Here is a 27326-nt window from a genome sequence, read left to right as displayed (position 1 = left end):
ATTTTGTGCAACCTGACACATTTCTTGCAGATTAGCTTCCATTACTTCTACTAAAGCTGGGTGAAACCAGGTTTGTGATTGTTCTTTGCAACTGAATATTTCTGCTCTGATTGAAACATTTAAAATGAGGTATTATGCTGCACCTTGCCTCACTGCTGAATTTATTTTAATTTTGTTTTAGAATGAGCTTCTACCTGTGGGATTAAGACAAAAAGATCAGACAAAGAAGGCACCCACAGGGCCATTAAACAGAGATCAACTTCTGGATCACTTAGAGAAGCAAGCAAAGGAAAGCAAGGACAGAGATGACCTGGTTCCATACACAGGAGAAAAGAGAGGTGTGTGACATTTTTATGCAATTACAAATGTTGCGTAATCTGTTAATCTTTTTTGAGTTTGTAAATGCGATATTGGGCAGGTTTAAACCAGATTTTTTTTTAAAATCAAAAATTGTATTTATTTATTAAAAATAACAATTTTTTACAATACAATAAAACAAACCAGAACCCACCACCATAATACAATACAAACAAATATCCTAAATAAACTACTATACAACTATGTTACAATCCTTATTGAGGATACATTCAACCCCCCCGCGGTGCCCAGCGGTTCTGGAAATCCCCCAGGGTGCCCTTGGACAGGGCGAATTCCCTTTCTAACCCCGCCCGGTCACGGACGTAACCCCAGAAAACGGGCAGCCAGTCGGCTGGGGCAGAGCCTGGCGCCGTGACTGGCTAGCTTTAAACCAGATTGGCAGGGGGACGGGTATCCAATGCAGGAGTTAGGCAGGTGACAGTCTGGAAGTCAATACAAAGGTGATGAAAGCAAGTTCTGTAGACAGGGCAGGCGGGAGCACTGCAGGAAGCGAGGCGGCACTGTTGGTTTACGTTGCATTCATTGCAATATTTGAGGCCTGACGGGTAAAAGCGGATGAACTCAGGGCGTGGATAGGTACATGCAACTGGGGTGTTACAGCCATTACAGAAACCTAGCTAAGGGAGGGACAGGACTGAAAGTTAAATGTTCCAGAGTACAGGTGCTACAGATGTTTCAGATGTGGGGTAAAAGCGGCAGGGGAATGGCTTTATTGATTAAGGAGAATGTCACGGCAATAGTCAGAGAATAAATGACTGATGGTTTGTTTAGTGAGGCTATATGGGTGGAGCTGAGAAATGAAAAGATGATCATCTTGTTGAGCCTGTGCTATAATAGTCAACCGGAATTAGGGGAGCAAATATGCTCGGAGATTGCAAGCAGCTGCAAGACTAATAGAGTTATCATATTAGGGGATTTTAAATTTCCAATATAGACTGGGACAGCTGTAATGTCAAGTGTTTAGATAGGGTGAGATTTGACAAATGTGTTCAGGAAAGTTTTCTTCTACAAAGAAGAGGGAAAAGCTTAACTTACTCTTAGGAAATTGTGAAGGGCAAGTGACTAAAGTGTCGGAGGACGAGTCTTTTGGCATCAGTGACCACAATTCTATTAGAGATAAAATAGTTATGGATACAGTGCATTCTGAAAGTATTCAGACCCCTTCACTTTTTCAGCATTTTGTCATGTTTCAGCCTTATTTTAAAATGGATTAAATTCTTTTTTTTTATCATCAATCTACACACAATACCCCAGAATGAAGAAGCGCAAACAGGGTTTTAGAAATTTTTGCAATGTAATTAAAAATAAATAACTGAAATATCACATTTCCATAAGTATTCAGATCCTTTGCTCTGACACTCAAAATTGAGCTTAAGTTCATCCTGTTTCCATTGATTATCCTTGAAATGTTTCTACAACTTAAATTAAATTGATTGGACGTGATTTGGAAAGGCACACACCTGTCTATATAAGGTCCGACAGTTGACAGTGCATGTCGGAGCAAAAACCAAACCATGAAGACGAAGGAATTGTCCGTAGATTGTGTCGAGACACGAAGCTGGGGAAGGGTATAAAACAATTTCTGCAGCATTGCAGGTCCCGAAGAGCACAGAGGCCTCCGACATTCTTAAATGGAAGAACTTTGGAACCATCAGGACTCTTCATAGAGGGTTCCTCTGTGGAGATGGGAGAAACTTCCAGAAGGACAACTATATCTGCAGCACTCCACCAATCAGGCCTTTATGGTAGAGTGACCAGACGGAAGCCACTCCTCAGTAAAAGGCAGATGACAGCCCACTTGGAGTTTGCTAAAAGCCATGAGAAACAAGATTGTCTGGTCTGATAAAACCAAGATTGAACTCTTTGGCCTGAATGTCAAGCATCACGTCTGGAGGAAACCAGCCACCGCTCATCACCTGGCCAATACCATACCTACGGTGAAGCATGGTGGTGGCAGCATCATGCTGTGGGGATGTTTTTCAGCGGCAGGAACGGGGAGACTAGTCGGGATCGAGGGAAAGAAGAACGGAGCAAAGTGCAGAGAGATCCTTGATGAAAACCTGCTCCAGAGCGTTCTGGACCTCAGACTGGGGCTGAGGTTCACCTTCCAACAGGACAAAAACCCTAAGCACACAGCCAAGACAACGCCGGAGTGGCTTTGTGACAAGTCTGTGAATGTCCTTGAGTGGCCCAGCCAGAGCCCGGACTTGAACTCGATCAAACATCTCTGGAGGGACCTGAAAATCGCTGTGCATTGACGCTCCCCATCCAACCTGACAGAGCTTGAGAGGATCTGCAGAGAAGAATGGGAGAAATTACCCAAATACAGATGTGCCAAGCCTGTAGCGTCATACCCAAGAAGACTTGAGGCTGTAATCACTGCCAAAGGTGCCCAAACAAAGTATTGAGTAAAGGGCCTGAATACTTATGTAAATGTGATATTTCAGTTATTTCTTTTTAATTACTTTGCAAAAATTTCTAAACACCTGTTTTCACTTTTTTATTATGGGGTATTGTGTGTAGATTGATGATTTAAAAATATAATTTAATCCATTTTAGAATAAGGCTGTAACGTAACAAAATGCAGAAAAAGTGAAGGGATCTGAATACTTTCTAAATGCACTGTAAGGACAGGGCAGGCTCACAAGTTAAGGTTCTAAATTGGGCCAATGCAACTTTGATGGTATTCGTCAGGGACGTGTTAAAGTTGCTTAGAATAGGATGTTTGCTGGCAAAGGGATGTCAAGAAAACGGGATGCTTTTATAAGAGTGATGGTGAGAATGCAAAGCATGCATATTCCTGTCAGTGAAGGGCAAGGTAGGGGGAAGTAAGGAACCCTGGATGATGAGAGAAAAGGGGGTTGGTCAGGAAAAAGGAAGTATGGGCCAGGTATAGGCATCTGGGATTAAGTGTATCCCTGGTTGAGTTTAGGGACGAAGGAGCATACTTAGGAAGGAAATCCTCGGACACAGGGCAGCACAGTGGCACAGCTGGTAGTGCTGCTGCTTAACAGCACCAGAGACCCAGGTTTGATACTGACTTCCCGTGGGGGGTTTACATGGTCTGCCTATGACAATATGGGTTTCTTCCAGGTGCTCCGGTTTCCTACCACATCCCAAAGACTTGCGGGTTTGTAGGTTAATGTTTCCCTTAAATTGCCCTCAGTGTGTGGGGAATGGATGAGAAAGTGGGATAGTATAGAATTAATATGAATGGACTCAGAGGACCAAAGGGTCTGTTTCCTTGCTGTATCTCTAACCTGAACCAAACCAAAATCAGTAGTGCCTAAAGGGGGCACGAGGTAGCTCTGGCAGATAAAATTAAGGAGAATCAAAAAAGCTTGATATGGATATTAATGGAAAGAGGGTAACTAGAGAGAAAATAGGGCCCCTTCGAAACCAAAGTGGTCATCTAAATGTGGAGCCGCAGGAAATGTGCAAATTCCCCAATGAGTATTTCTTCTCTGTTTTTACCATGGAGAAAAACATGAAAGCTAGGGAATTTGGCACAGTTATTTCTTGTCCGTATTAAGGGCTGTCTGTATTGCGATCAAGGACGTACTGGACATTCTAGGGTGTATGAAGGTAAATAAATATTGTAAGAATGATCATATACATCTGAGGACACTGTTGGAAGCTAGCGAAGAAATTGCAGGCTTTCTAGACATCTCTTTGCCAGCAAACATCCTACTCTAAGCAACTTTAACATGTTCTTGATGAATACCATCAAAGTTGCATTGCCCCAATTTAGTTAACGATCATTCAAGAAATTGAATGATCGTTAGAAACAGGTGAGGGTGGCTAATGTTGTGCCTTTATTTAGGAGGGCAGCAAGGAAAAGCCTGGGAAAAACCAAGGTGTCAGCACCAGGTAAAGATCAGATTTGTTACACCATGTTAAACCATCTCAGTGAAACATCCAAGGATTTTTTGTTAGAATTTTATAATAAAGTGTGGGAGGGTGGGAAATTACCGCAAAGCTGGAAGGAGGCAGTAGTAATCCCAATAGGAAAGCCAGGTAAAGATCTGACAAACCCAGGGAATTATAGGCCTATTGCGTTAACATCCAACATATGTAAAGTAATGGAAAAAATGGTAAATGAAAGGTTAACATGTTATATAGAAAATAAAGGATATTTATCCAATTACCAGAGTGGTTTTAGGAAGGGGAGAAACACCATGGATCCAGCTATATGTTTAGAACATGAAATTAGGAGAGCACAAATTAACAGAGAACGTGTAGTAGCTGTATTTTTTGATATTGAGAAAGCACATGATATAATGTGGGGAGAAGGGTTATTAGTGAAACCAGGTAAGTTGGGGATTAAAGGTTGTATATTTAAATGGATTAAGGATTTTTTATTTGGGAGGTCAATACAAGTACGAGTTGGAAATCAATACTCAGGAACATTAGATATTGAAAATGGAACACCTCAAGGGAGCATAATAAGTCCTTTACTATTTTCAGTAATGATAAATGATGTATATGAAAAAATTGTAAATGAAATGGGAGTTTCACTGTTTGCGGATGATGGGGCAATCTGGAAAAGGGGGAGAAATGTGAAGTTTATTGTGCAAAAACTACAGAGGGCTATAATAAAGGTACAAGAGTGGTCATATAAATGGGGATTCAAATTTTCTGTGGAAAAAACAAAGATAGTGTTTTTTACTAGGAAGAAAATTGATAATGAGGTTAAAATAAAATTATATAACCAGGAATTGGAGAGAGTAAAATACCATAATTTTTTAGGTTTATGGTTTGATGAGAGGATTACATGGATGGCTCATATTCAGAAAGTAGTGGACAAATGTAAGAAGATACTTAATGTGATGAGATGTTTAGTTGGATGTGATTGGGGGCAGATAGAACAGCTTTGAAGGCTATATACACTGGGTTAATTAGATCTGTGTTAGATTATGGTTGTGTGGTGTATGGGTCCGCATCAAGTACTTCTCTTAAGAAAATAGACAACATTCAATATCAGGCATTGAGAATATGTACAGGTTTCAATAAAAACAACTCCAACAGCAGCATTACATGTTGAAATGGGGGAGATGCCTCTAGAGATGAGAAGGATACAGCTTTCATTGAATTACTGGATTAACCTACAGGGCCACAGTCAAGAACACCCAGCACAAGTTACTGTCAAACTATGCTGGGAAAAGGAGAGAAGGGAAACAAAAAGTTGTGGATGGACAGTGACCCAGAGAGCATTACAAATCAGCATAGCACAATTAAATGTGGTTCCAACGGTTCCATTACCTTCAATTCCACCTTGGATACTTCCAGATGCAACAGTAAACTTTACAATATTAGAACAGAAAAACAAGGATAAACAACGTATGTATAATTCATTCATCATACAGGAATACATTGACAGATACCACAGCTTTGTCCAAATGTATACAGATGCATCAAAAGATTCAGTAGATAAAGTAGGAGTAGCATTTATTGTACCAGAGTTTCACATCAAAGTAGGGAAGAGGATCAATAATGAGGTCTCAGTATACACAGGTGAAATGATTGCAATATTGTTAACGGTACAGTGGGTCGAGGATACCTGGCCTTTAAGGACAGATATATGTTCAGATTCAAGTTTAGCAATAAAGAGTTTACAGCACAGCCATTCAGACAGTAGACCAGACATTTTGATTGAAATACAACAAACACTATTCAGAATTCAAATAATGGGGCTTACAGTCATATTTTTATGGGTACCAGCACACATTGGCATTAGAGGAAACGAAATGGCAGATAAGGTAGCAAAAGAGGTAACAAAAAGAAGTAAGATTGATTTAAGTATTAACATAGGTAAAACTGAAATCAAAGACATTATTAAGCAAAGACTGAAGGAAAGATGGCAAAAGCAATGGGAGGAAGAGCGGAAAGGACAGTGGTTCTACAGAGTCCAGAGGAAAGTGGGAGAAATGAGATGTGCAGGAAAAAACAGAAAAAAGGAGACAGTAATTTCAAGAATCAGATTTGGACACACTGGTCTGAACAGTACACTTTTTATAATAGGCAAGCATAATACAGGCAGATGTGAATACTGTGGGCAAGAAAAGTCAATAGAGCATGTCATTATACATTGTGAGAGGTATGAGGAAGAAAGAAGACAAATGAGTGAACGATTCAGAAAAGAAAACGTACAATCTGATTTAATAGATATTTTACAAAATAATTCATATATGTGCTATCAAATCCTAATGCTTTTTCTCAGGGTAACCAATTTGTTTGGAAAGATATAGGTTATTAGTATATAAGTTATAATGTTATTTGATCCACACTCCATACCAGTTGGTGGCGGTAATGCACTAAAAAGTTGTTTGCCAACCGCCAAAAAAAACTACATAGAAGAAGAAGAAGAAAAGCATGGGAACTATAGATCAGTGAGCTTAACATCTGTGGTAGGTAAGTTAATGGCGAAGGTTCCAGGGGATAAGATATATATGCATTTGAAGAGACAAATGCTGATTAGGGATAGTCAGCATAGTTTTGTATGTGGGAAATCATGTCTTGCAAATTTGATTGAGTTTTTTGAGGAGGTAACCAAAAGGGTTAATAAGGGAAAGAGCATTGATGTTCCCAATATGGACTTCAGCAAGGCCTTTGATAAGATTCCACATGGTAGGCTGCTCTGGAAAGTTAGATTGCATGGGATACAGAATTGGCTTCATGGAAGGAAACATAGAATGGTGGTGGAAGGGTGATTTTCGGACATGAGGCCTGTTACGAGTGATGTGCCTCAGGGATCAGTGCTGGACCCATTGTTGTTTGTGGTTTATATCAATGATTTAGATGAGAATGTACGAGGTATGCAAATGTTTATAGATGACACTAAAGTGGGTGGCATTGTAGATAGTGAAGATGGTTGATAGTGATAATTACTTTTTGTTCACCGGAACTTGTCTAGTTCTTGCAATTATAAATAAATACTAAAATCAAATGGCAGGTAGTAGTCCATACAAGGTGAAATAGTTGGGAATTAGAGAGTAAAACTACATGATTACATCATCTGTCAATATCTCTATGCGAGTATTTGCATCTCAATGCAACAGAATAAGTTATTCTATGCCTGAACTGAAATGTCCGATCGTTTATTAAAAGTTCATTGCAATGTTTGCAACAAAACGCGAGTAACGTTGTGATTTATTTTTCAAGTATTTGTACTGCTCGTGTGGGATTTAATCTTGTCCCCAGAATAATCAACTGGCCTCTAGATTACTCCAGTGTAAGGTGTAATCACTATGTTATTGGATACTCTAGGCGCCTGGATTGAAAACTTGAATTTAGATGCTTTTTATTCATAAACGTGACCAGGAAGTTATTGCATTATTATAAAGAATCCATTCATTTTTCAAATATTCTAGAAACAGAGAAAACTGCTTTCTGTGGCAGGCAAGTCAAGCCACACATCAATATATTGTGTTTAAGAAGGAACTGCAGATGCTGGAAAATCGAAGGTACACAAAAAAGCTGGAGAAACTCAGTGGGTGCAGTCTGAAGAAGGGTTTTGGCCCGAAACATTGCCTATTTCCTTCGCTCCATAGATGCGGCTGCACCCGCTGAGTTTCGCCAGCTTTTTTGTGTACACACATCAATATAGTTGACTATTAACTGTCCACTGAAGTGATTTAGAAAGCCATTAGTTGTCTACAACAAGGCATTTGCATAGTGGCATTGCTAGTCAAACTGGTGCCCTACTGTGACAGACCCAGGGATTCAATCCAAACCTTGGATGGTGTTTGTGTGTAATTTGCACATTACTTCTGCTTAGGGACACGACGGACCACCTCCTGCACCAACTGAGTTGGATGATCAGCCATGATCATATTGAATGGCTGTGCCGGCTCGAAGGGCCGAATGGCCTACTCCTGCACCTATTTTCTATGTTTCCATGTTTCTATCATGGACTTATTTTCTAATTGTGTTGTGCAGCAATGTCTTGTTTCTTTGCACAGTCTTTTTCATTTTGCTGTCTTTTTTTTAGTTTGGTTTAGTTTTAGTTTAGAGACTATCTTAATTTAAAAAATAATAAAATACATAAAACTATTACAGCTACCAGCCTTGTCATCAATATCTGTCTACAGAGAATGAATTGACATAAACTGCAGCAAGCACATTCTGAAGGTTCACCTACCAAAGTTTAGCTTTGAAGTTGCTTTGAAAAGTGTCTTACTTGATATGAGATTTATACTTAGTTTGGCTTTGAGAAAATATATTGAGTTTATATTTTGCCTTGGGTTCCCTGCAAGATAAAGTAATTGTTTTACACTTTCAACAAACCCGACACTGTGTAAACAGTGTATAGTCTCTTATAAAATTGAGTGCCTGTCGGTCACTTACTGTAATCTGGGTTCATTTGCCAATTTAACCATGACCATTGATGGCAATGCTATTTATTTACACAGTGACTCTGAAAACCGGCATTGAGTTCTACACTTAGAAAGGCATGAGGGCTTGTGGGGAGAAAAATAAACATTTTAATTAACTTTTCCAAAGCACAATCTGTTGTTGGTTTTAAATAATACTCCAGATTTTCCACCTTGAGTAAATAAACGTAGCATCAGATATCACATAATTGATTTTGGAAAATGCAAACAATCTTGTGTTACTCTCAAAAACTCATCTTAACTGCCTTTGGCTCCCTGCCTCCTCGTTTCTGCCTTTGGATATTCTCTCGAAACCAATCTCTTTATTTAAGCTTTTGGAACCTCTCAGCTCCCCCACTCAAGGATCTGCTTCAGATCCTTTCTTTCTCAGAAGCCTCTCGAGATGTATTTCTGAGATAGAGATGCTCTACAAGTGTAGGCTGTTTTACTGCTTAGTGAGCTGCTGGTGATCTCACCCCGATGTTTCATTGGAGTTAGGCGATTATTTTGTTTAGTTTCATCTGACTGCTTGGAGATGGCAGTTTTGGGAACTTTATAAAACTGGTATATTTGGGGAGAACAAAATGTCAGTGTTTAGAAGTTTGTGGAACTGATAATGAAAATGTTTCACCTTCAGTCACCTTGTGTGCTCGTGACATTAGATTAGATATAATTTATCTTCTAATTGTTCTCCAATCAACGAACAGCAGCTCCACAGCCTCGACAAAAATAGCGGTGACTGCATTCCATCCTCAGCTGTGTATTTATTTCTTGAAGAGATCTGCCAGCCGGTTGTCAAGAGGTGTTATATTGCACATTGCTCCAGGAGAGCCTCTGTTTCAGTGTAACCACTAGCCCCAACCAACCCCTTCCATCCTATTCTCAAATTACTCACAATATCCTGGTAACTGAGTAATCATGTTACTAAATTTAGATTCTGCATGGAATGCCTGCCTGATCACACTTGGATTTTCATATTTGTTGGACTGAAAATGTTTACACTTTTCCGCCACCTTCATTCCGACACCATTCTCTCCTCCCCCAAATTCCCTGAGTATCGTTTCAACATCAACCTGTCCAAAGGGCAGAATCCTGAGCTCAAATGATATTAAGTATCTCGCTGTTCTTTTCAAGTAAAACGACCCTGAGCCCATGAAAATGCTTTTCTCTAAACAAATCATCTTTGAACGAGCCTCAATCTCCTTAAGATTGAGACTGTCCACCAAAGTGTATCTTCCTCCTATCTCTCTTGTGTCAAAGCAAGGCCTCCATCCACTCTGCTGTCTGAATCTTAAACTCACCGTTTGGTTCAGGTGTCCTTTATCTCCCTTTGCCCACTTCAAGCACATCTTATCAATGATCATCTCTGTTCATCTCAACCTGATTTCCACTAAATTGATGAATGCCTAGCCTCCTTTTCCTGGCCCCTACGTGAGGTGAAGCTCAGCAAATTGCTTCCAATAGACGGACAAATGTCCTCTGTGCCAACAGTATCTGTCCCTTCACTGCTTCTGTGTTGTCAGTTAATTCAGTTAATACAGAAACAAGGGTTCTGAACTTAAAGAAAGGTAACTTTGATGGTATGAGACATGAATTGGCCAAGATAGATTGGCAATTGATTCTTAAAGGGTGGATGGTGGATATGCAATGGAAGGCATTTAAAGACTGCATGGATGAACTACAACAATTGTTCATCACAGTTTGGCAAAAGAATAAATCAGGAGAGGAAGTGCATCTGTGGATAACAAGGGAAATCAGGGATAGTATCAAAACAAAAGATGACGCATACAAATTAGCTAGAAACAGCAGCCTACCAGAGGACTGGGAGAAATCCAGAGTCCAGCAGAGGAGGACAAAGGCTTAATTAGGAAAGGGAAAATAGATTATGAAAGAAAACTGGCAGGGAACATAAAAACTGACTGCAAAAGCTTTTATAGATATGTGAAGAGAAAAAGATTAGTTAAAACAAATGTAGGTCCCTTGCAGTCAGAAATAGGTGAATTGATCATGGGGAACAAGGACATGGCAGACCATTTGAATAACTACTTTGGTTCTGTCTTCACTAAGGAAGACATAAATAATCTGCCGGAAAAAGCAGGGGATCGGGGGTCAAATGAGATGGAGGAACTGAGTGAAATCCAGGTTAGTCGGGAAGTGGTGTTAGGTAAATTGAATGGATTAAAGGCCGATAAATCCCCAGAGTCAGATAGGCTGCATCCCAGAGTGCTTAAGGAAGTAGCCCCAGAAATAGTGGATGCATTAGTGATAATTTTTCAAAACTCTTTAGATTCTGGAGTAGTTCCTGAGGATTGGAGGGTAGCTAATGTAACCCCACCTTTTAAAAAGGGAGGGAGAGAAAAAACAGGGAATTACAGACCAGTTAGTCTAACATCGGTAGTGGGGAAATGCTAGAGTCAGCTATTAAAGATGAGATAGGAGCACATTTGGACAGTGGTGAAATCATTGGACGAAGTCAGCATGGATTTACGAAAGGTAAATCATGTCTGACGAATCTTATAGAATTTTTTGAGGATGTAACTAGTAGAGTGGATAAGGGAGAACCAGTGGATGTGTTATATCTGGTCTTTCAGAAGGCTTTCGACAAGGTCCCAATAAGAGATTAGTTTGCAAACTTAAAGCACAAGGTATTGGGGCTTCAGTATTGATGTGGATAGAGAACTGGCTGGCAGACAGGAAGCAAAGAGTAGGAGTAAACGGGTCCTTTTCAGAATGGCAGGCAGTGACTAGTGGGGTACCGCAAGGCTCAGTGCTGGGACCCCAGCTATTTACAATATATATATTAATGATTTGGACGAGGGAATTGAATGCAACATCTCCAAGTTTGCGGATGACATGAAGCTGGGGGGCAGTGTTAGCTGTGAGGAGGATGCTAGGAAGCTGCAAGGTGACTTGGATAGGCTGGGTGAGTGGGCAAATGCATGGCAGATGCAGTATAATGTGGATAAATGTGAGGTTATCCACTTTGGTGGCAAAAACAGGAAAGTAGACTATTATCTGAATGGCAGCCGATTATGAAAAGGGGCGATGCAACGAGACCTGGGTGTCATGGTACACCAGTCATTGAAAGTAGGCATGCAGGTGCAGCAGGCAGTGAAGAAGGCGAATGGTATGTTAGCTTTCATAGCAAAAGGATTTGAGTATAGGAGCAGGGAGGTTCTACTGCAGTTGTACAGGGTCTTGGTGAGACCACACCGGGAGTATTGCGTACAGTTTTGGTCTCTGAATCTGAGGAAAGACATTCTTGCCATACAGGGAGTACAGAGAAGGTTCACCAGACTGATTCCTGGGATGGCAGGACTTTCATAAGAAGAAAGACTGGATAGACTCGGCTTGTACTTGCTGGAATTTAGAAGATTGAGGGGGGATCTTAAAGAAACTTATAAAATTCATAAGGGGTTGGACAGGCTAGATGCAAGAAGATTGTTCCCGATCTTGGGGAAGTCCAGAACAAGGGGTCACAGTTTAAGGATAAGGGGGAAATCTTTTAGGACTGAGATTAGAATTTTGTTTTTCACACACAGAGTGGTGAATCTGTGGAATTCTCTGCCACAGACAGTAGTTGAGGCCAGTTCATTGGATATATTTAAGAGGGTTAGATGTGGCCCTTGTGGCTAAAGGGATCAGGGGGTATGGAGAGAAGGCAGGTACAGGATACTGAGTTGGATGATCATATTGAATGGCGGTGCAGGCTCGAAGGGCCGAATGGCCTACTCCTGCACCTATTTTCTATGTTTCTATGTCAGTGTTAACATGTTACTTGATGTGTTTGCGAGGAAACCCTTGTGATCACCACCAGACGTCAGGATTAAAACTGAATTGTTGGAGCTGCAATAGCCAAACCACAGTGTTGTCCTATTTCTCCATTAAACATTAAGATCAAAGATATTTCTCCTGCTGGTGTACATACATTTGTTCTGCATACCCATTTTGAAATCTTGATCCTAACTTTACCACACCATCTCCCATATTAATGCATGAAATGGTCAGATATCCCAAGTGTTTATTCTTATAAACATCTATTTGCTCTGGTTTCCATCAAATTTCCATCTTATCCAGTGGTCACTCTGCAAACCCCACCATCTGTTTATTATTCTTTAAAATGCTTTATCTTTTCCCCTCCTTCTTCCAAATCAGCAGTGTGATGGAATGAGTTGTTTGCTCTGTCGTATGGATGAGAGCAGCTCCAGCATCAATTGAGAAGCTGAGTAGCATCCAGAACCAGCCACCACCCTAGCCATTCATCTCCGCAACCATGAGCGCACAGTGGTGTCTGTGTACATCAGCTACAAACCACTGCAGTTTCTTGCCTAGTCTACCCTGCCTGCACTGTCCAACCCCACAACCTGTATCTCTGCTTACATTTGACAACAAATGAAAATGAGAAGTGGATAGATATTGCTGGCCAATTATAAGCAATTTTTCTAACTCCTGAATGTGCCTCCCCGAGAGCATGGTGAGAGTACCTTCATTTAAGGAGGTCATGTTGCAGTTGTATAAGACGTTGGTGAGACCACATTTAGAATATTGTATTCGGTTTTTACGAGGATGTTGTCAGTGCTAGAGGGTGTGAGCTATAGGGTGAGGTTGAGTAGGCTGGGTCACTATTCATTGGAGCGCAGGAGGATGAGGGATGATCTTATAGAGGTATACACAATCATGAGAGGAATAAATCGGGTAAATGCACAGAGTCTTGTGCTCAGAGTATGGGAATCGAGGACCAGAGGACATCGGTTCAAGGTGAAGGGGAAAAGATATAATGGGAATCTGAGGGGTAACTTTTTCACGCAAAGGGTGGTGGGTGTATTGAACAAGCTGCCACATGAGGTAGTTGAGGCGGGGACTATCCCAACTTTTAAGAAACAATTATAGACAGGTACATGGATAGGACAAGTTTGGACCAACCGCAGGCAGGTGGGACTAGTCTAGCCGGGACATGTTGGTTGGTGTGGCCAAGCTGGGCCGAAGGTCCTGTTTCCATACTGTATCACTCTGTGATTGCAGTAATTCCAGAAAGCAGCACCAACTTTGCAGAAGCAGATAGGAATGGACAATAAAAGCTGACCTTACAATGATGCTCAGAACCTGGAAAATTAAATGAATTAAAATAAAGCCCTTTTCATGCTGGTTGAAACCGTGGCATTGGTTGTTCCGATGAATGCCTCAGACAATTAGTGCTCCAGAGTTACTTAGAATTGAAACATTTGTAAATCCCGGCTCTGTCTGTTTGTATATAATAAAGACTCTTGTATGTCCTCCCATAATAATTTTTAAATTATGACACCCAGGTTTATAATTTAAACTGTATCTGCATTTGCCATGTAGTAGTCTGCAACACTCACTGGCAGGAGGCTGCAATACTGCAGGATGCATTTACAGATACAGCGTCCATTTTTAAAGTGGAAAACAGGAAGATATAGTGTAATGATAAATAAATGAGATAATCTAGTCTTTAAGATCAGGACTGACTTCCTGACTGCTCGCACTCTCTAAATTCCATTGAAATTTAAACTTCTGTTTTGACCACCTAACATTAGCTAGGATTTTGTAAAAATATCCAACAAAGAATTTGGTTATTTCTGAGATGGAGCTATTTTTTTTAAATCCTTGCCAAAATGTAAACTTCCTCGGCAGCAGGTAAAGTCGTAAACCTATTTACAGTCATTAGCCACAGTGATCTTTCAAGGGAGAAGGTATTAAACATGAGAGAAAGTTACATCACCCGGTAAGCATGCCAACGCTATGGGAATAGATCAGGGCAGTAGGATTAGAATTAATAAACATTCAGCACAGTTAAGCAACCTTCGTGGTATCTGCCTTTTGAAAATTTTAAAGGCTAACGCTACACAAAAGTGTTGCCATTTTTTGTAAGTTTTGCTCACATGTTTGACCCTTCCGGAATTAAACGCATGATGTTCCATACTAAATTAATCTTGCAACTACCTCATTTTCCATGAGATGGGAGGTATTAAAGCTAAAACAAATCTATGAAATCAACCATTTTTTTTTCTCATTCTTTGTATTTGGGCCTTTCGGATCATGTCAATGTTTATTGCCCAACCTCTGCTGCTCTGCAATGGTGCTACTGAACCATCTCCTGGCCAAAGCACAGGTCGTGATGAGAGAGATAGAACAGCTGGATGAGTGGTGTTGCACCAACAACCTCTTGCTCAACATCAATAAGATCAAGAACTGACTGTTGATTTCAGAAAAGGGAAGTTGCAAGACCATGTGCCAGTGTTTATTGGTGAGTCGGTGGTGAAGAGAGTTAGCAGCTTCAAATTCCAGGATGTTAACATCCCGGTTTACCTGTCCTGGGCCCAGCACAGAGATGTAATGATAAAGAAGAAGCACCATTGTCTCTACTTAGACGTTTCAAGTGTATGTCTACGAATATTCTAACTACCTTTTCCAGGAAGTATCCTGACTGGTTGCATCAAAGCCTGGTATGACAATTCTAATGTACAGGAACACAAGAGGCTGCAGAGATGGTGAACTCAGCCCAGTCCATCACAGGAACAGCCCTCCTCACCGTTGAGAGCATCTACATGAAGCGCTGCCTCAGGAAGCCACCCATCATCAAGTATATGCACTATCTGGACCTTGCCCTCTTCCCACTGCTATCATCTCTATACAGAAGCCTGAAGTCCCACACCACCAGGTTCAAGAACCGCTAATTTTATCCTATTATCAGGTTCTTGAACCAACCAACACAACCTTAATCCTACCTCAACAATGGAACACTATGGCTCACCTCTTGCACTATTATAGACTTGCATTTTTTAAAATTATCTTTTAGCACTAATGTCTTGATTCATACATAGTCTCCTTTTAGAACTTTATGTGTAGTTTATGTATAATTTGTTTTTTTGTGTTTAGTGTTTACCGGAGTTTGTCATGTGATGCTTCTGCAAGCAATATTTTTCATTATATTTGTATCTTAATGTACTCCTGCATTTAACAATAAACAATAAATTTAACTTGAATACTACAGCCCTTGTCTTGGTGATGTGCAGAAGATATTTTTTTGAAAGGGAACAAAAGCTGACTGATTTTTTTTTTTTCTTTAGTTGCTTAAATTGATGTCCCGTTCTGTCATGAACCCTTTGTTGTAGGGAAGCAGTGGATCCCCAAAGAGAAGCCAATGAAGTCTGTTATTGACAGTGTTACCCTGGAGCCAGAGCTGGAGGAGGCCTTGGTCAATGCTACTGATGCTGAACTTTGTGACATTGCAGGTAAGGGAAGCTCAGCCCACAGAGACGATTTACTTCAGAGTGCCACTCACTGCAGCAGAGAGAGAGAGATGTGTCTATGCTAAATGGGGATATAGCAACATATGTGCATGGAACTCTCTGCAGAGAATGGAATGGAATTTTTGGGTCAGAGTTCACCTCGTATCTCAAATGATGTCATTCATGTAGCACAAACAACAGAACAATTTTCTGCCCTAAAGTTTAAATTTTAACGCTGCTGTTCCTATTTTTACTTGAGTTTATACTGTTCCCAATTTCAATATGCCAAATTTGCCTCATTTAGCCTTTCCAAGCTAGTTAGTTCTTTCACCAGTGAAGCCAGGTGCATTGGGCACAAGTTATGATTGTGGCTCAATCCGACATCACATCTGGCAATGGAGCATCGTTAGGATTGGAACTGTGATCGAATATTGTTTGCAGAAATAACATTGATCACGCAAGACTGAAAGAGGGTGTAGGTCTCTATTTGTCTTTCAACTGGTAAACAGATGGTAAAACCTGTGAGGTGGGTGCAGGAAGACTATGTGGGCGAGCGTGAGGATTATTGTGGAGTCCCACTGCACCACTTACTGCAGCTTGAGTAGGCAGATGATGACCTTACACTCAAGAGAGAGCTAGATAGGGCTCTTAAAGATAGCGGAGTCGGGGGATATGGGGAAAAGGCAGGAACGGGGTACTGATTGTGGATGATCAGCCATTATCACATTGAATGGCGGTGCTGGCTCGAAGGGCCAAATGGCCTACTCCTGCACCTATTGTCTATTGTCTATTGTCGATGATGATCCAAGATGATTGAAGATCTTGAGCCTCATAGTAATAATGATATAGTAGCAATTAAAAAAAACTGATATTGTTGATGAGTGAACAAGATTTTGGAGAGTGTTGCGTTGAAGGGGGGCTTTTCTATAATCTGTTGGCCATGAAGGTTCTGTGAGATGAGTGGGCTCGTGTGTAGATTGGGTAGGACACCTCGCAAATGTTCTGGGCAGAAAGTATGTGAAAGCAGAGGAAGGGCAATTTGAGGTGTAACAAAACAATATACATAGAATCAATTTCAAAATGGATCAAGTAGATCAAATTAGAAATTTCAATTAATTTAATTAGAAATAAATGTTAACATTTGGATTGTTCATTAAGCTTCACTGTTTATTTTTCAGCATTCATTCTGTTCTTTCGCAAACCCATCTCATCATTCATTTCATTTGCTGTGTTCCATGGAGTATAAGGTCATCATCAGCCAGAGAAACTATTTACATTTACTGTCATTCTGTTGCTGTTTAATGTGAGATTGTGGTAGCTGCCAACTTTGAGACTGTATACTTTAGAGTGAATGTAAGTTTGTACCATGTGAGCAACAAGAGGCTACTGCAAGCGACAGTGCTTCATAAGTCGATGTGTGCTAGGCAGACTGCACTGTGTGCTGTGGAAAAGTGTTATTGCTGCCTCTTTGACCCATGGACTGGTCTTGTCTTGAGATTCTTCTGCTTGGCTTCTAAGCTTCAATCTGCTAGTGAGAATTTTCACACCACTGCATGTTAGGGTAAAGTTCTTCTCTGCTAATTAACTGGTAGAGTAAGCGCAAATGTAAAATTAGCACAGACAGGAATTTGGCCCTCTATTTTTATCAAGCGCAGCATCTCGTTACCAGAGAAGAAATTCTTCTAGTTTGAGCAAGTTGGAATATAAATTTGTTATTCAGTGACATAAAGGAATGTGACCTACGCACTGCTGTGTGATTTTAATATTTCCTCGCTTCACCATCTTTCCTCTGCTAGGATTTCCTGCTGCTTGGTTTAACAAACTTTAGTATCTCCCACAAATAATCACAAATAAACAAGCTGGCAGCAGAGGATACGTTACAGCCAATTCAAATACTGTTCTCATCGAATTAAGCATACTTCCCAAAGGAGTGTGGGAAAATGGAAAAACACACACACACACACACACACACACACACACACACACACACACACACACACACACACACACACACACACACAAACACACACACACACACACACACACAATCACACACAATCACACACAATCACACACAATCCTCTTTGTGGGGCACTGCACTGAAATTATTATTGTCAATAATTTCTCATGTAAAATCAGATGAATTATTACAGGCAATAACTGTGGACATTTGATCAATATAGTTTCATAAAACTAGAAAATAGTTCCTTAATTTCCTTGGACTTTCCTTGGACTTTGAAGGTGCTTCCATTGTTTTAAAGAATATTGTACGCTGTAGAAAAGTTAGATGGAGCACAAGAATCTGCAAGCGGATTAACAATCTAACTGGCCACAATTTGTACACTTCTTAGAGAGCACAATTATTTTAATTCCATTTCATGCTATATGCTGGTAAGATTTTATGGGCTCCTGCATCTCATGCACCATAAAAGACCAACTGAATGCACAGGTTGCAAAACTCCTGCAAGGTGTATAAGATTTATCTGCAGTGGGATCAAACCCTGGACTGTGTATTGTTGCCACCGAAGCTTGCTCTATCACCGGTAAAGCTTGCAATGCAATGCTGATGCCACTGCAAGAATTCTGCAGATTCCCTCATCATTCAAGCAGGTTCTCATCCAGAGATTTGGATAGCATTCACCTGTCAGGATCCAAGATAACTCTAACTGCAAGTGTAAGGGATAATATATGATCACGCATTTCAATCAAGATGATTTCTGCTTTTAACGGATAGGAATGACAGCGCAGAATTCACATTTGTACATTGATACCTTTGTGTAAATTTAGAGTTGGAAGAGAATCATAGTGTGGCTGTGTGAATCACATGGTCATGTGTGGGCTGCACAGTGGTGCAGTGGTGCAGCCTCACCACGCCACAACCTGGATTTGGCCCTGACCTCCGGCGGTGACTATATAGAGATTACAGGTTCCCCTGGGCCCTCCTGTTTCCTCCCATAAACCAAACATATGCAGGATGGAGAATATAGAGAAGTTGATGGACATGCGATAAAGAATAGGTTACTGGGAAATAAGTGAGAGATAAGATTGATGTTGTTAGAATTGATCATAGACTCAAGAGGCCAAATGACTTCAACCTGCAAGGAAATACACATTTCCTTATAAAATAATATAAAAACATAATCAGTGATGAAAAGAATGAAGGGATGACCACACCTGCAAACAACCAGACTCGAGTCACAGTTTCACACCACAGTTTGTCGATTAAATTATCTTAAAAACAATTTAGTCTGATTGGTTGCTTTGTTTGCAAAACAAAAGTAATTAAAATCAGTATATTTATTATTTTATTCGAAGAACAGAGAAGAACTTAAAAAAAAAAACTATTCTTAAATTATTTATGCATTCATTTAAAGCGACAAACATTGTTGAAGTTGTGAGTTTATGATGAATTTCACGTAACTGTTTTATGCACTGGATCAAACATCAAAAAATTGTACGTCACAGTTTCTAAGCTTTTTAAGATTTTTATGGTTCTCCGATTTCTAATTTAAGAAAAAAACAATATTCTGAACATAGCCAACCTCTTTCACTACTAGTAAGTGTGACCACAAAGGAATTGTGATTAAAGCTGAGAAGAATCTGCATATTACTTGTCACTCAGCAGAACATCGGCCGCAAAGCAGTGCAAATGAACAATATTTTTTTTAAAAAATTTTAAAGTGTACATTAAAAAAAAAACTAGTATCATTCATATTTCTGCATTATTATGATCATGATCCAACTCCATTTCCTCTTATTCAAAAAATAATTTTGAGGCTCTTTGTTTCTCACCTTCATGCCGTCCTTTATTATGACCTGCAACCATACAATGACAACGCCCTGCTCCACCACACTGCCACTTTTTATGACCCTGAATTTTAATGTTTCTGGTCTGGTATTGTGTACAGAGAAGTTTTGTTGTAATTTGCCCCTCGGGTGTAACTGAGTTGTAGAATCTGGGGCAAATAAAAAGGTTTGGTAGTCAAAGGCTTTGGAATCTATGTAAATAGGTGGTTGAAAGGTGGGTGTGGACTCGATGGGCTGAAGAGTCTATTCTAGTGCTGGATGTCTCTGTGACTCTATGTGACTTTGTGATTAAATCGTGGCCTTGACAGTAATGCATAGGCCAATGTCCCCCTTAGGCGACTCTTTAGGCGACTGCCAGGGACTAGTTTTAATGGAATTCACGTACAACACCTGGCAACAACCTACGACAACACTTATGTCAACCTATGACAACCCAAAACAGCAAAAATTGTTGCCACTGTCGCCCAAAATGTTTCAACATGTTGAAAATTTTGCGGGAGTCGTCTGTAGTGGCCCAAAAAATTGCCTAAGTGGGACAGGCCCATTAGAATGAACTATTTTTTGAAAATGCATTAATGAATTGGCTGCAAGTGTTAGTGCTAGCTCATGTATTATGATCTGCATTTTATACTGATCATTGGGAGTTAATGTGAATGTAGCTCAGTACTCTGGTCATTTTTGCTTTTTGAACCAGAGTGCAGTTCCAATGTGCCTGCTTTTTCTGCATCCAGTGCAAGTGTCTGCAATTGAAATACTTTGTTTTCTTGTACCATGAATACTGTGCTTTTCTTTTAGCCATACTTGGTATGCACACACTGATGAGCAACCAGCAATATTATGAAGCCCTTGCCAGTAGTACCATAGTTAACAAGGAAGGCCTTAACAGTAAGTAAAATCTGAAGCACTGTTGAGCATAAGAAAGTATGCACTGTAAATGCTGCACTATTCTGTGCAATGTGTTAAATACAATACAATACAACAATACTTTATTAGCCAAGTATGTTTTGCAACATATGAGGAATTTCATTTGCCAAGTCAGTCATACAAATACATCCAGGCAAGGGATCAGCTCCGGTGTTAAGTCCACGCCCCGCGGTGGGGCTCAAATTCAGTCCGATGTTAGGCCGCACAGCGACCAGAGATGTGATCCGGAAAACAATCACATCTTCGGCAAGGTAAGAGACTGAAAAAAAAGAGTTTCCCCCGACCCCCTCCCCCCCCCCCCCCCAATAAAACAAACCGGAGAACATTTACATAAGCTTTTTAAACGCACTGAAAATAACAAAAAAAGACGAAAAAACAGACAGAATGTGTGGTAGTACATAAATATGGTCTGTTTTATTCAGTAGAATGATAATTCAATCAGTAATTTCAATTTGTAACTCAATTCAACTTTTAGCTCTTTTTGCATGTTAATTATTCAAATATTACAGATGCAAAATTCCGTTGTTGATGAGCTTTAAATAACATCAAATAACCACCTACTTTTAGGATGAAAGGGGGAATGTGCGTCCAACTCCCATTCACAGCAGTTTTTAAAAGTGCGCTGCCAAAAGGAACATTTGAATAGTCTGTGAAGCATTATTTTTGTACCAATGCCTCCAGATTTTATATTCCAACTGTATTAGAATTGTAAGTGGACTGGGCTATTCTTGTTAACACTCCCCGGAAGACATTGGTTCTTGTGCTGCCACTGGGAATATTTTTACATTGTACACCATTCACGTTGTCAAATTATTATTTTGTGGCGTTCACATCAACACTCACTTTGTCTCCCTTCTGCAGGTGTCATACAACCCACTCAGTATAAGCCAGTTCCTGATGAACTGCCAAACTCTACAGACGTTGAAGAAACCCTAAAGCAAGTTATGGAAAATGACCCTGAGCTCGAGGAGATTAATCTCAATAATATAAAGGTGAATTCCGCCAATTGCTTCCTTGTCTGGGTTGCTAACATCAATATCATTGGTAAATGGAAAACAAGGAAAGAGTATGTGGAGAAACTAAGCAAAATGTTAATTCAGGTGGGTAAGCCCCTGTTCCACTTTCACGACCTCATTGGCGACCTCTGCCGAGTTTTCCCTTGACTCATACTCACAGCACGGGAGCCACGAGGTCGTAGGAGGTCTTCGTAACTCTTCCTCACGCTCGTGAATGGTCTTCGCGTACTCGTGGCCTCAAGTAGGTTCTTTCCAGCCTGATAAAAAATGTCCACGAGTAAAAAAGGTCGGCATGGAAAAAATTGATACTTTTTACTCGTAGGTAGGTCATAGTAGGTCGTGATGGTAGTCGTAGGTAGTTGTAAGTCGGTAACTGGCCCGAGGAAAAAAATGTAAACATGACATTATCATGTGATCATTTTCCACTCGTAGCTAGTCGTAGTTGGTCTTAGCTGTGGAAGACTGAGGTCGAGGGGGGTCGTAGGAGGTCGTAGACATAGTCATAGGAGGTATTTTACTTCGGTGAGTCAACACGACCTTGACATCTTTTTCAACTCGTCTATGGTCTTCTAAACTCATGGATTAGGTCATCCACGTTGGACAGGCCCTTTAAGATAATGAAATGCATTAAAGTGTGAGGGAGAGAGCCAAAGTAACACAATCTAACTAATATTACATACAGTATAGGTTTGTTCAAGAGGTCAGGGGGTTAGTTGTTATAACTTATTGCTCCATCTTCACTTGATATGTTTGGTCATTTAATTTGCTATTTATACATCTAACAAATACCGAAAATGCATATTAATGTGGGCTTCAAAAATTGGGTTGGAGTTTGAAGGGGCATCTTCCACCCACTCCCTAACTCCCAAATCGATGTATCATTTAATTGAATTAGAATACTTCAATTCATTGTTGAGAGTGTGTTGATACCCAATTAGTACAGTTATTTTTGGGAGTTATTTTGCAAATCAAAATTTCAAGAACCGTTAATATGTGAACATATTAATAGATTCATAAGTCATAGGAGCAGAATTATGCTATTTGGCCTATCAAGTCTATTCCGCCATTCAATTATGGATAATCTATCTTTCCCTCTCAACCCCATTCGTTTGCTGTCTTCTGTAACCTTTGACACCCTAAACAAGAACCTATCAATCTCAGTTCTAAAAATACCCAAACACATGGCCTCCACAGCTGTCTGTGGCAATGAATTCCACAGATTAACCACCCTCTGGCTAAAAATTCCACTGCTTTGTCTTTCTAAATGTAAGTCCTTTTATTCTGAGGATGTGCCGTTTGTCCTAGACTCTCCCACTGGTGGAAAGATCCTCTCCGCACCCACTCTATCCAGGCCTTTCATAATGATGCGGTTGCCCGTTTTTCCTTTCCTTGAGAACGTTATTATAGTCAGTGCATGATTTCCTCGGCTATAAAGTTTCACCTGTGTTTGTTTAGGAACCAGAAAGTAAAGAAATGCATTGGCCTTATTTGTATTACTTTTGTGCTGATAAGTTAATTTCATGTCAGAGAACACTTCCCCACTTTAACCTCCTGGTGTCAGCAAATTTCCAAAAAGCAGATTAAACATGGGTTCAAATTTCTATTATTCTGCACCAATCACACTTCTAAATGTTGCCTCAAAGTGCAGCATGTGTGGGCAAGATTACCCACTAAATGTCAATAATCTTCAAATGTCAACTTGCATATTTCACAAACTCAGTTAAGATTGGTCCAATTTTACATCATTTGATCTTTTTGGATAGTATTACAGGGCAGCACAGTGTTGCAGCTAGTATAGTTGTTGCCGTGCAGATCCTGTCTGTCACCTGGGCTAAGTTCCGACTTCAAGTGATCCCTGTGTCCATATGATTTATCTCCAGGTGCTCTTGTTTCCCTCCACATGCCAAAGACATGCATGAAGGTGTGTTAATTGGCCACTGAAAATTGACCCTAGTGGGAATAGGAATACTTTATTGTCACATGTGACTAGGCACAGTGAGATTCTTTGCTTGCACACACAATGTATACAAATAACAGCCACCTACGGTGCTCGGTGCTCGTATGAAGGTGACAATATTTTAGTGGCAGAATCTGAGGGTAGTTGATGGGAATGTGGCGAGAATAAAATGGGATTAGTGTAAGGTTATTGTAAATGGGTGCTTGATATTCAAGTCAAGTCAAGTCAAGTCAAGTTTATTTGTCACATACACATACGAGATGTGCAGTGAAATGAAAGTGGCAATGCTCGCGGACTTTTGTGCAAAAGACAAACAACAAAACAACCAAACAAATTATAAACACAATCAAAACACACATATTCTTTTACATAATAAATAATAGAAGGAAAAACGTTCTGGAGAGTTAGTCCCTGGTGAGAAAGGCGTTTACAGTCCAAATTGCCTCTGGGAAGAAACTCCTTCTCAACCTCTCCGTTCTCACTGCATGGCAACGGAGGCATTTGCCTGACCGTAGCGGCTGGAACAGTCCGTTGCAGGGGTGGAAGAGGTCTCTCATGATTTTGTTTGCTCTGGAGTTGCACCTCCTGTTGTATAGTTCCTGCAGGGGGGTGAGTGAAGTTCCCATAGTGCGTTCGGCCGAACGCACTACTCTCTGCAGAGCCTTCTTGTCCTTGGCAGAGCAATTCCCGAACCAGATGGTAATGTTCCCGGACAAGATGCTTTCCACCGCCGCTGCGTAGAAGCACTGTAGGATCCTCGGAGACACTCTGAATTTCCTCAATTGCCTGAGGTGGTAAAGGCGCTGCCTTGCCTTACTCACCAGTGCTGAGGCGTGTGATGACCATGTCATATCCTCAGAGATGTGGACTCCCAGATATTTAAAACAGTTCACCCTATCCACAGGATCCCCATTTATACTCAATGGAGTGTACGTCCTCGGATGATGTGCCCTCCTAAAGTCCATGATCAGCTCCTTCGTTTTTTTGATGTTCAAGAGGAGGCTGTTCTCCTGGCACCAGAGTGCTAGATCAGCCACCTCCTCCCGGTAGGCCTTCTCATCATTGTCTGAGATCAGGCCCACCACCGCAGTGTCATCAGCAAACTTAATTATTGAATTGGAGCTGAACCTAGCCACACAGTCATGTGTGTACAGGGAGTACAATAGGGGGCTGAGGACGCAACCCTGGGGCGATCCTGTGCTCAGGGTGAGGGACTTCGATGTATTCCCTCCCATCTTGACTACCTGGGGCCTGGCGGTGAGAAAGTCCAGGACCCAGGCACACAGGGAGGTGTTGAGCCCCAATTCCAGTAGCTTCCCGGCCAGTCTGGTGGGGACTATCGTGTTGAAGGCTGAACTGTAGTCTATGAACAGCATCCTCACGTAGCCCCCCTTCTGGCTGTCCAGATGGGAGAGAGCGGTGTGCAAGATTCAGCAAGCATTTGGTGGACTGAAGGGACTGAAGGGATATTTGTGCGCTGTGTAACTCTAACAGAGAGAATGTTACTGACAAAGCACTCTTGGATTTTGGAGAGAGTGAAAATGTTAAGGAGTACACAGGTCTAGTAATCTTCATGAGCAAAAGTTCTCCTACCTTGCAACATGTTTAATTGAATCATTACTCGCACTAACTCTCAGTGTATGTGATGCACTGATTGGTGAAAGTGGGGGAGGGAGAGTGGAGTCGTTTGGAATCTCACAGGTGTACAGATACATGAAAAGAATAAAAAGCAAAAGTATGTAGACTGAATATGTTAAGATTCCAAGAACATCAAATTGGTTAAAGAAGCCTACAGGTTTGTGGGTTTGGTGAGTACATGATCCAGAAAAATTGAGTAAATATTTTGAAACAATAGAATGAAAGCTGCAAAGAATGAGCAGGTTTGATTTTTGTTTCTATCATATTTGTAATTATTGTGTGTATATTTTGTCCCTAGAACATTCCCCTTGCCACACTGAGAGCATATGCTGAAGCTCTGAAGGATAATACACATGTAAAGAAGTTCAGCATTGTAGGAACCCGGAGTAATGATCCTGTTGCTGTTGTAAGTATAAATAACTATTAAAATTCAATGATTATGCTTATTGAAAACGTGTGTATGGAAAATGGTATTAATGTTTCTTCATGAGGCTCTGAAGCTGTGGCTGGACACCCCCAGGATTGTCCGAGAGAGTGCGAGCGTCATAGATAGGGGTACAGTGAGGTGGTCACACCTCAAATACAGGAAACAACTAGATGGGTAACCACCAAGAAAGGGACTAGGCAGAGAATGCAGGGATCCTGGCCAGTCCCCTCCAAAACAAGTATATGTTCCCCCCCCCCCCCCCCCCTCCCCCTTCTTCCTCACAGCAGTCTGCCCCTCCCCCCCCTCCCCCCCCCAGGAGCCATGAAGTCGGGCAACCGAGCCCCCTGGTCGGACCCTGGGTCGACAGAGCCCCCCGGCCAGACCCAGGCTTAGCGCTGCGGAGATGTCAGGAGTGGCGGTTGTCATGGAGGTTTGGTCGACGATCGCTGAGGCCGGGCCACGTGGAAGCCAGAGGACGCGTCGCCAGGAACAAAGGAGGACCTGGCATGGGGGAACTACCGTGAGGGGAAGGGGGGGGAAGAACAAAGGAGGACCCAGCATGGGATACATTGTAACTTTGTGGGCACTCTTCATGTGGTGACACTTTGTATACCTTGGGGTATGCAAAACAAAGAATTTCACTGTGACTTGTAAAGTAAAATAAAGTATTCAATCATTCATTCATACTTTTGGTGGGGATGGCTGTTAAGAGGATGGCAGCAGTCGGGTCTATGGCATCAGGCGTGGCTCTGAGGCACAGCAAAGTCAGACAATACAGTGAGGTTTTGAACAGCTAGATAATTGGGCTGAGGAATGGTGAAAGCAGTTTAATTCAGATAAGTGTGAGGTGTTGTATTTTGGAAAGTTAAACCCGGGCAGGACCTTCACTGTGAATGGTATGGTCTGGGGAGTGTTGCAGAGCAGAGGGATGGGGGAGTACAAGTACATAGTTCCTGGAAAGTACTATCACAGATCGATAGGTTGGTAAAGAAGTCTTTAGCATGCTTTCCTTCATCAGTCAGGGTATTAATATACAATAGGTGCAGGAGTAGGCCATTCGGCCCATCAATTTTGGCCACTAATTTCCAATGTGGGACCTTATCAAATGATTTCTGCAAGTCCAAGTACACTACATCAATTGGCTCTCCCTTGTCCATTTTCCTAGTTACATCTTCAAAAAATTGGCCAATGATCACCAATGTGTCCACAATTTCAAGAGCCACTTCCTTAAGAGCCTGGGATTCAGCCCATTGAGTATAGAGGTTAGGACGTTATGTTACAGTTGTATAAGACAATGATGGGAATGGATTTGGTGTATTTTTTGGATTTTGGTCATCCTGCTATAGGAAATTACATTATGCTGTGAAGAGAGTATCTACGAGGATGTTGTCAGAACTCAAAGTCCTGAGCTTTAGGGAGAGACTGGCTGGGCAGGCTAGGACTTTATTCCTTGGAGCTCAGGATCTGAGGATGATATTATAAAGGTTATACAATCATGAATGGAAGGGGGAGAATGAATGCCCAGTCATTTTCCCCGGATAGGGGAATCAAGATTTA

At 41.1% G+C, this 27326-nt stretch overlaps 1 protein-coding gene across 3 annotated transcripts in view; it reads left to right on the top strand.

The window, feature by feature from the left end:
- The window catches only part of tmod1 (tropomodulin 1), a 74944-nt gene that overhangs the window by 32167 nt on the left and 15451 nt on the right, over positions 1–27326 (top strand). For all 3 annotated transcript variants that reach the window (XM_055632755.1, XM_055632753.1, XM_055632754.1), the window contains exons 3-7: positions 182–338; positions 15884–16003; positions 20603–20692; positions 21593–21723; positions 25641–25748. In XM_055632755.1, coding sequence (XP_055488730.1) covers positions 182–338; positions 15884–16003; positions 20603–20692; positions 21593–21723; positions 25641–25748 — 606 coding nt within the window. The remainder of the gene's footprint in view (positions 1–181; positions 339–15883; positions 16004–20602; positions 20693–21592; positions 21724–25640; positions 25749–27326) is intronic.

The sequence above is a fragment of the Leucoraja erinacea genome, chromosome 3, assembly GCF_028641065.1.
Source record: "Leucoraja erinacea ecotype New England chromosome 3, Leri_hhj_1, whole genome shotgun sequence".
Lineage (NCBI taxonomy): Eukaryota > Metazoa > Chordata > Chondrichthyes > Rajiformes > Rajidae > Leucoraja > Leucoraja erinaceus.
The sequence above is the reverse complement of the archived record's forward strand: the minus strand, read 5'-3'. Positions and strand labels throughout refer to the sequence as shown.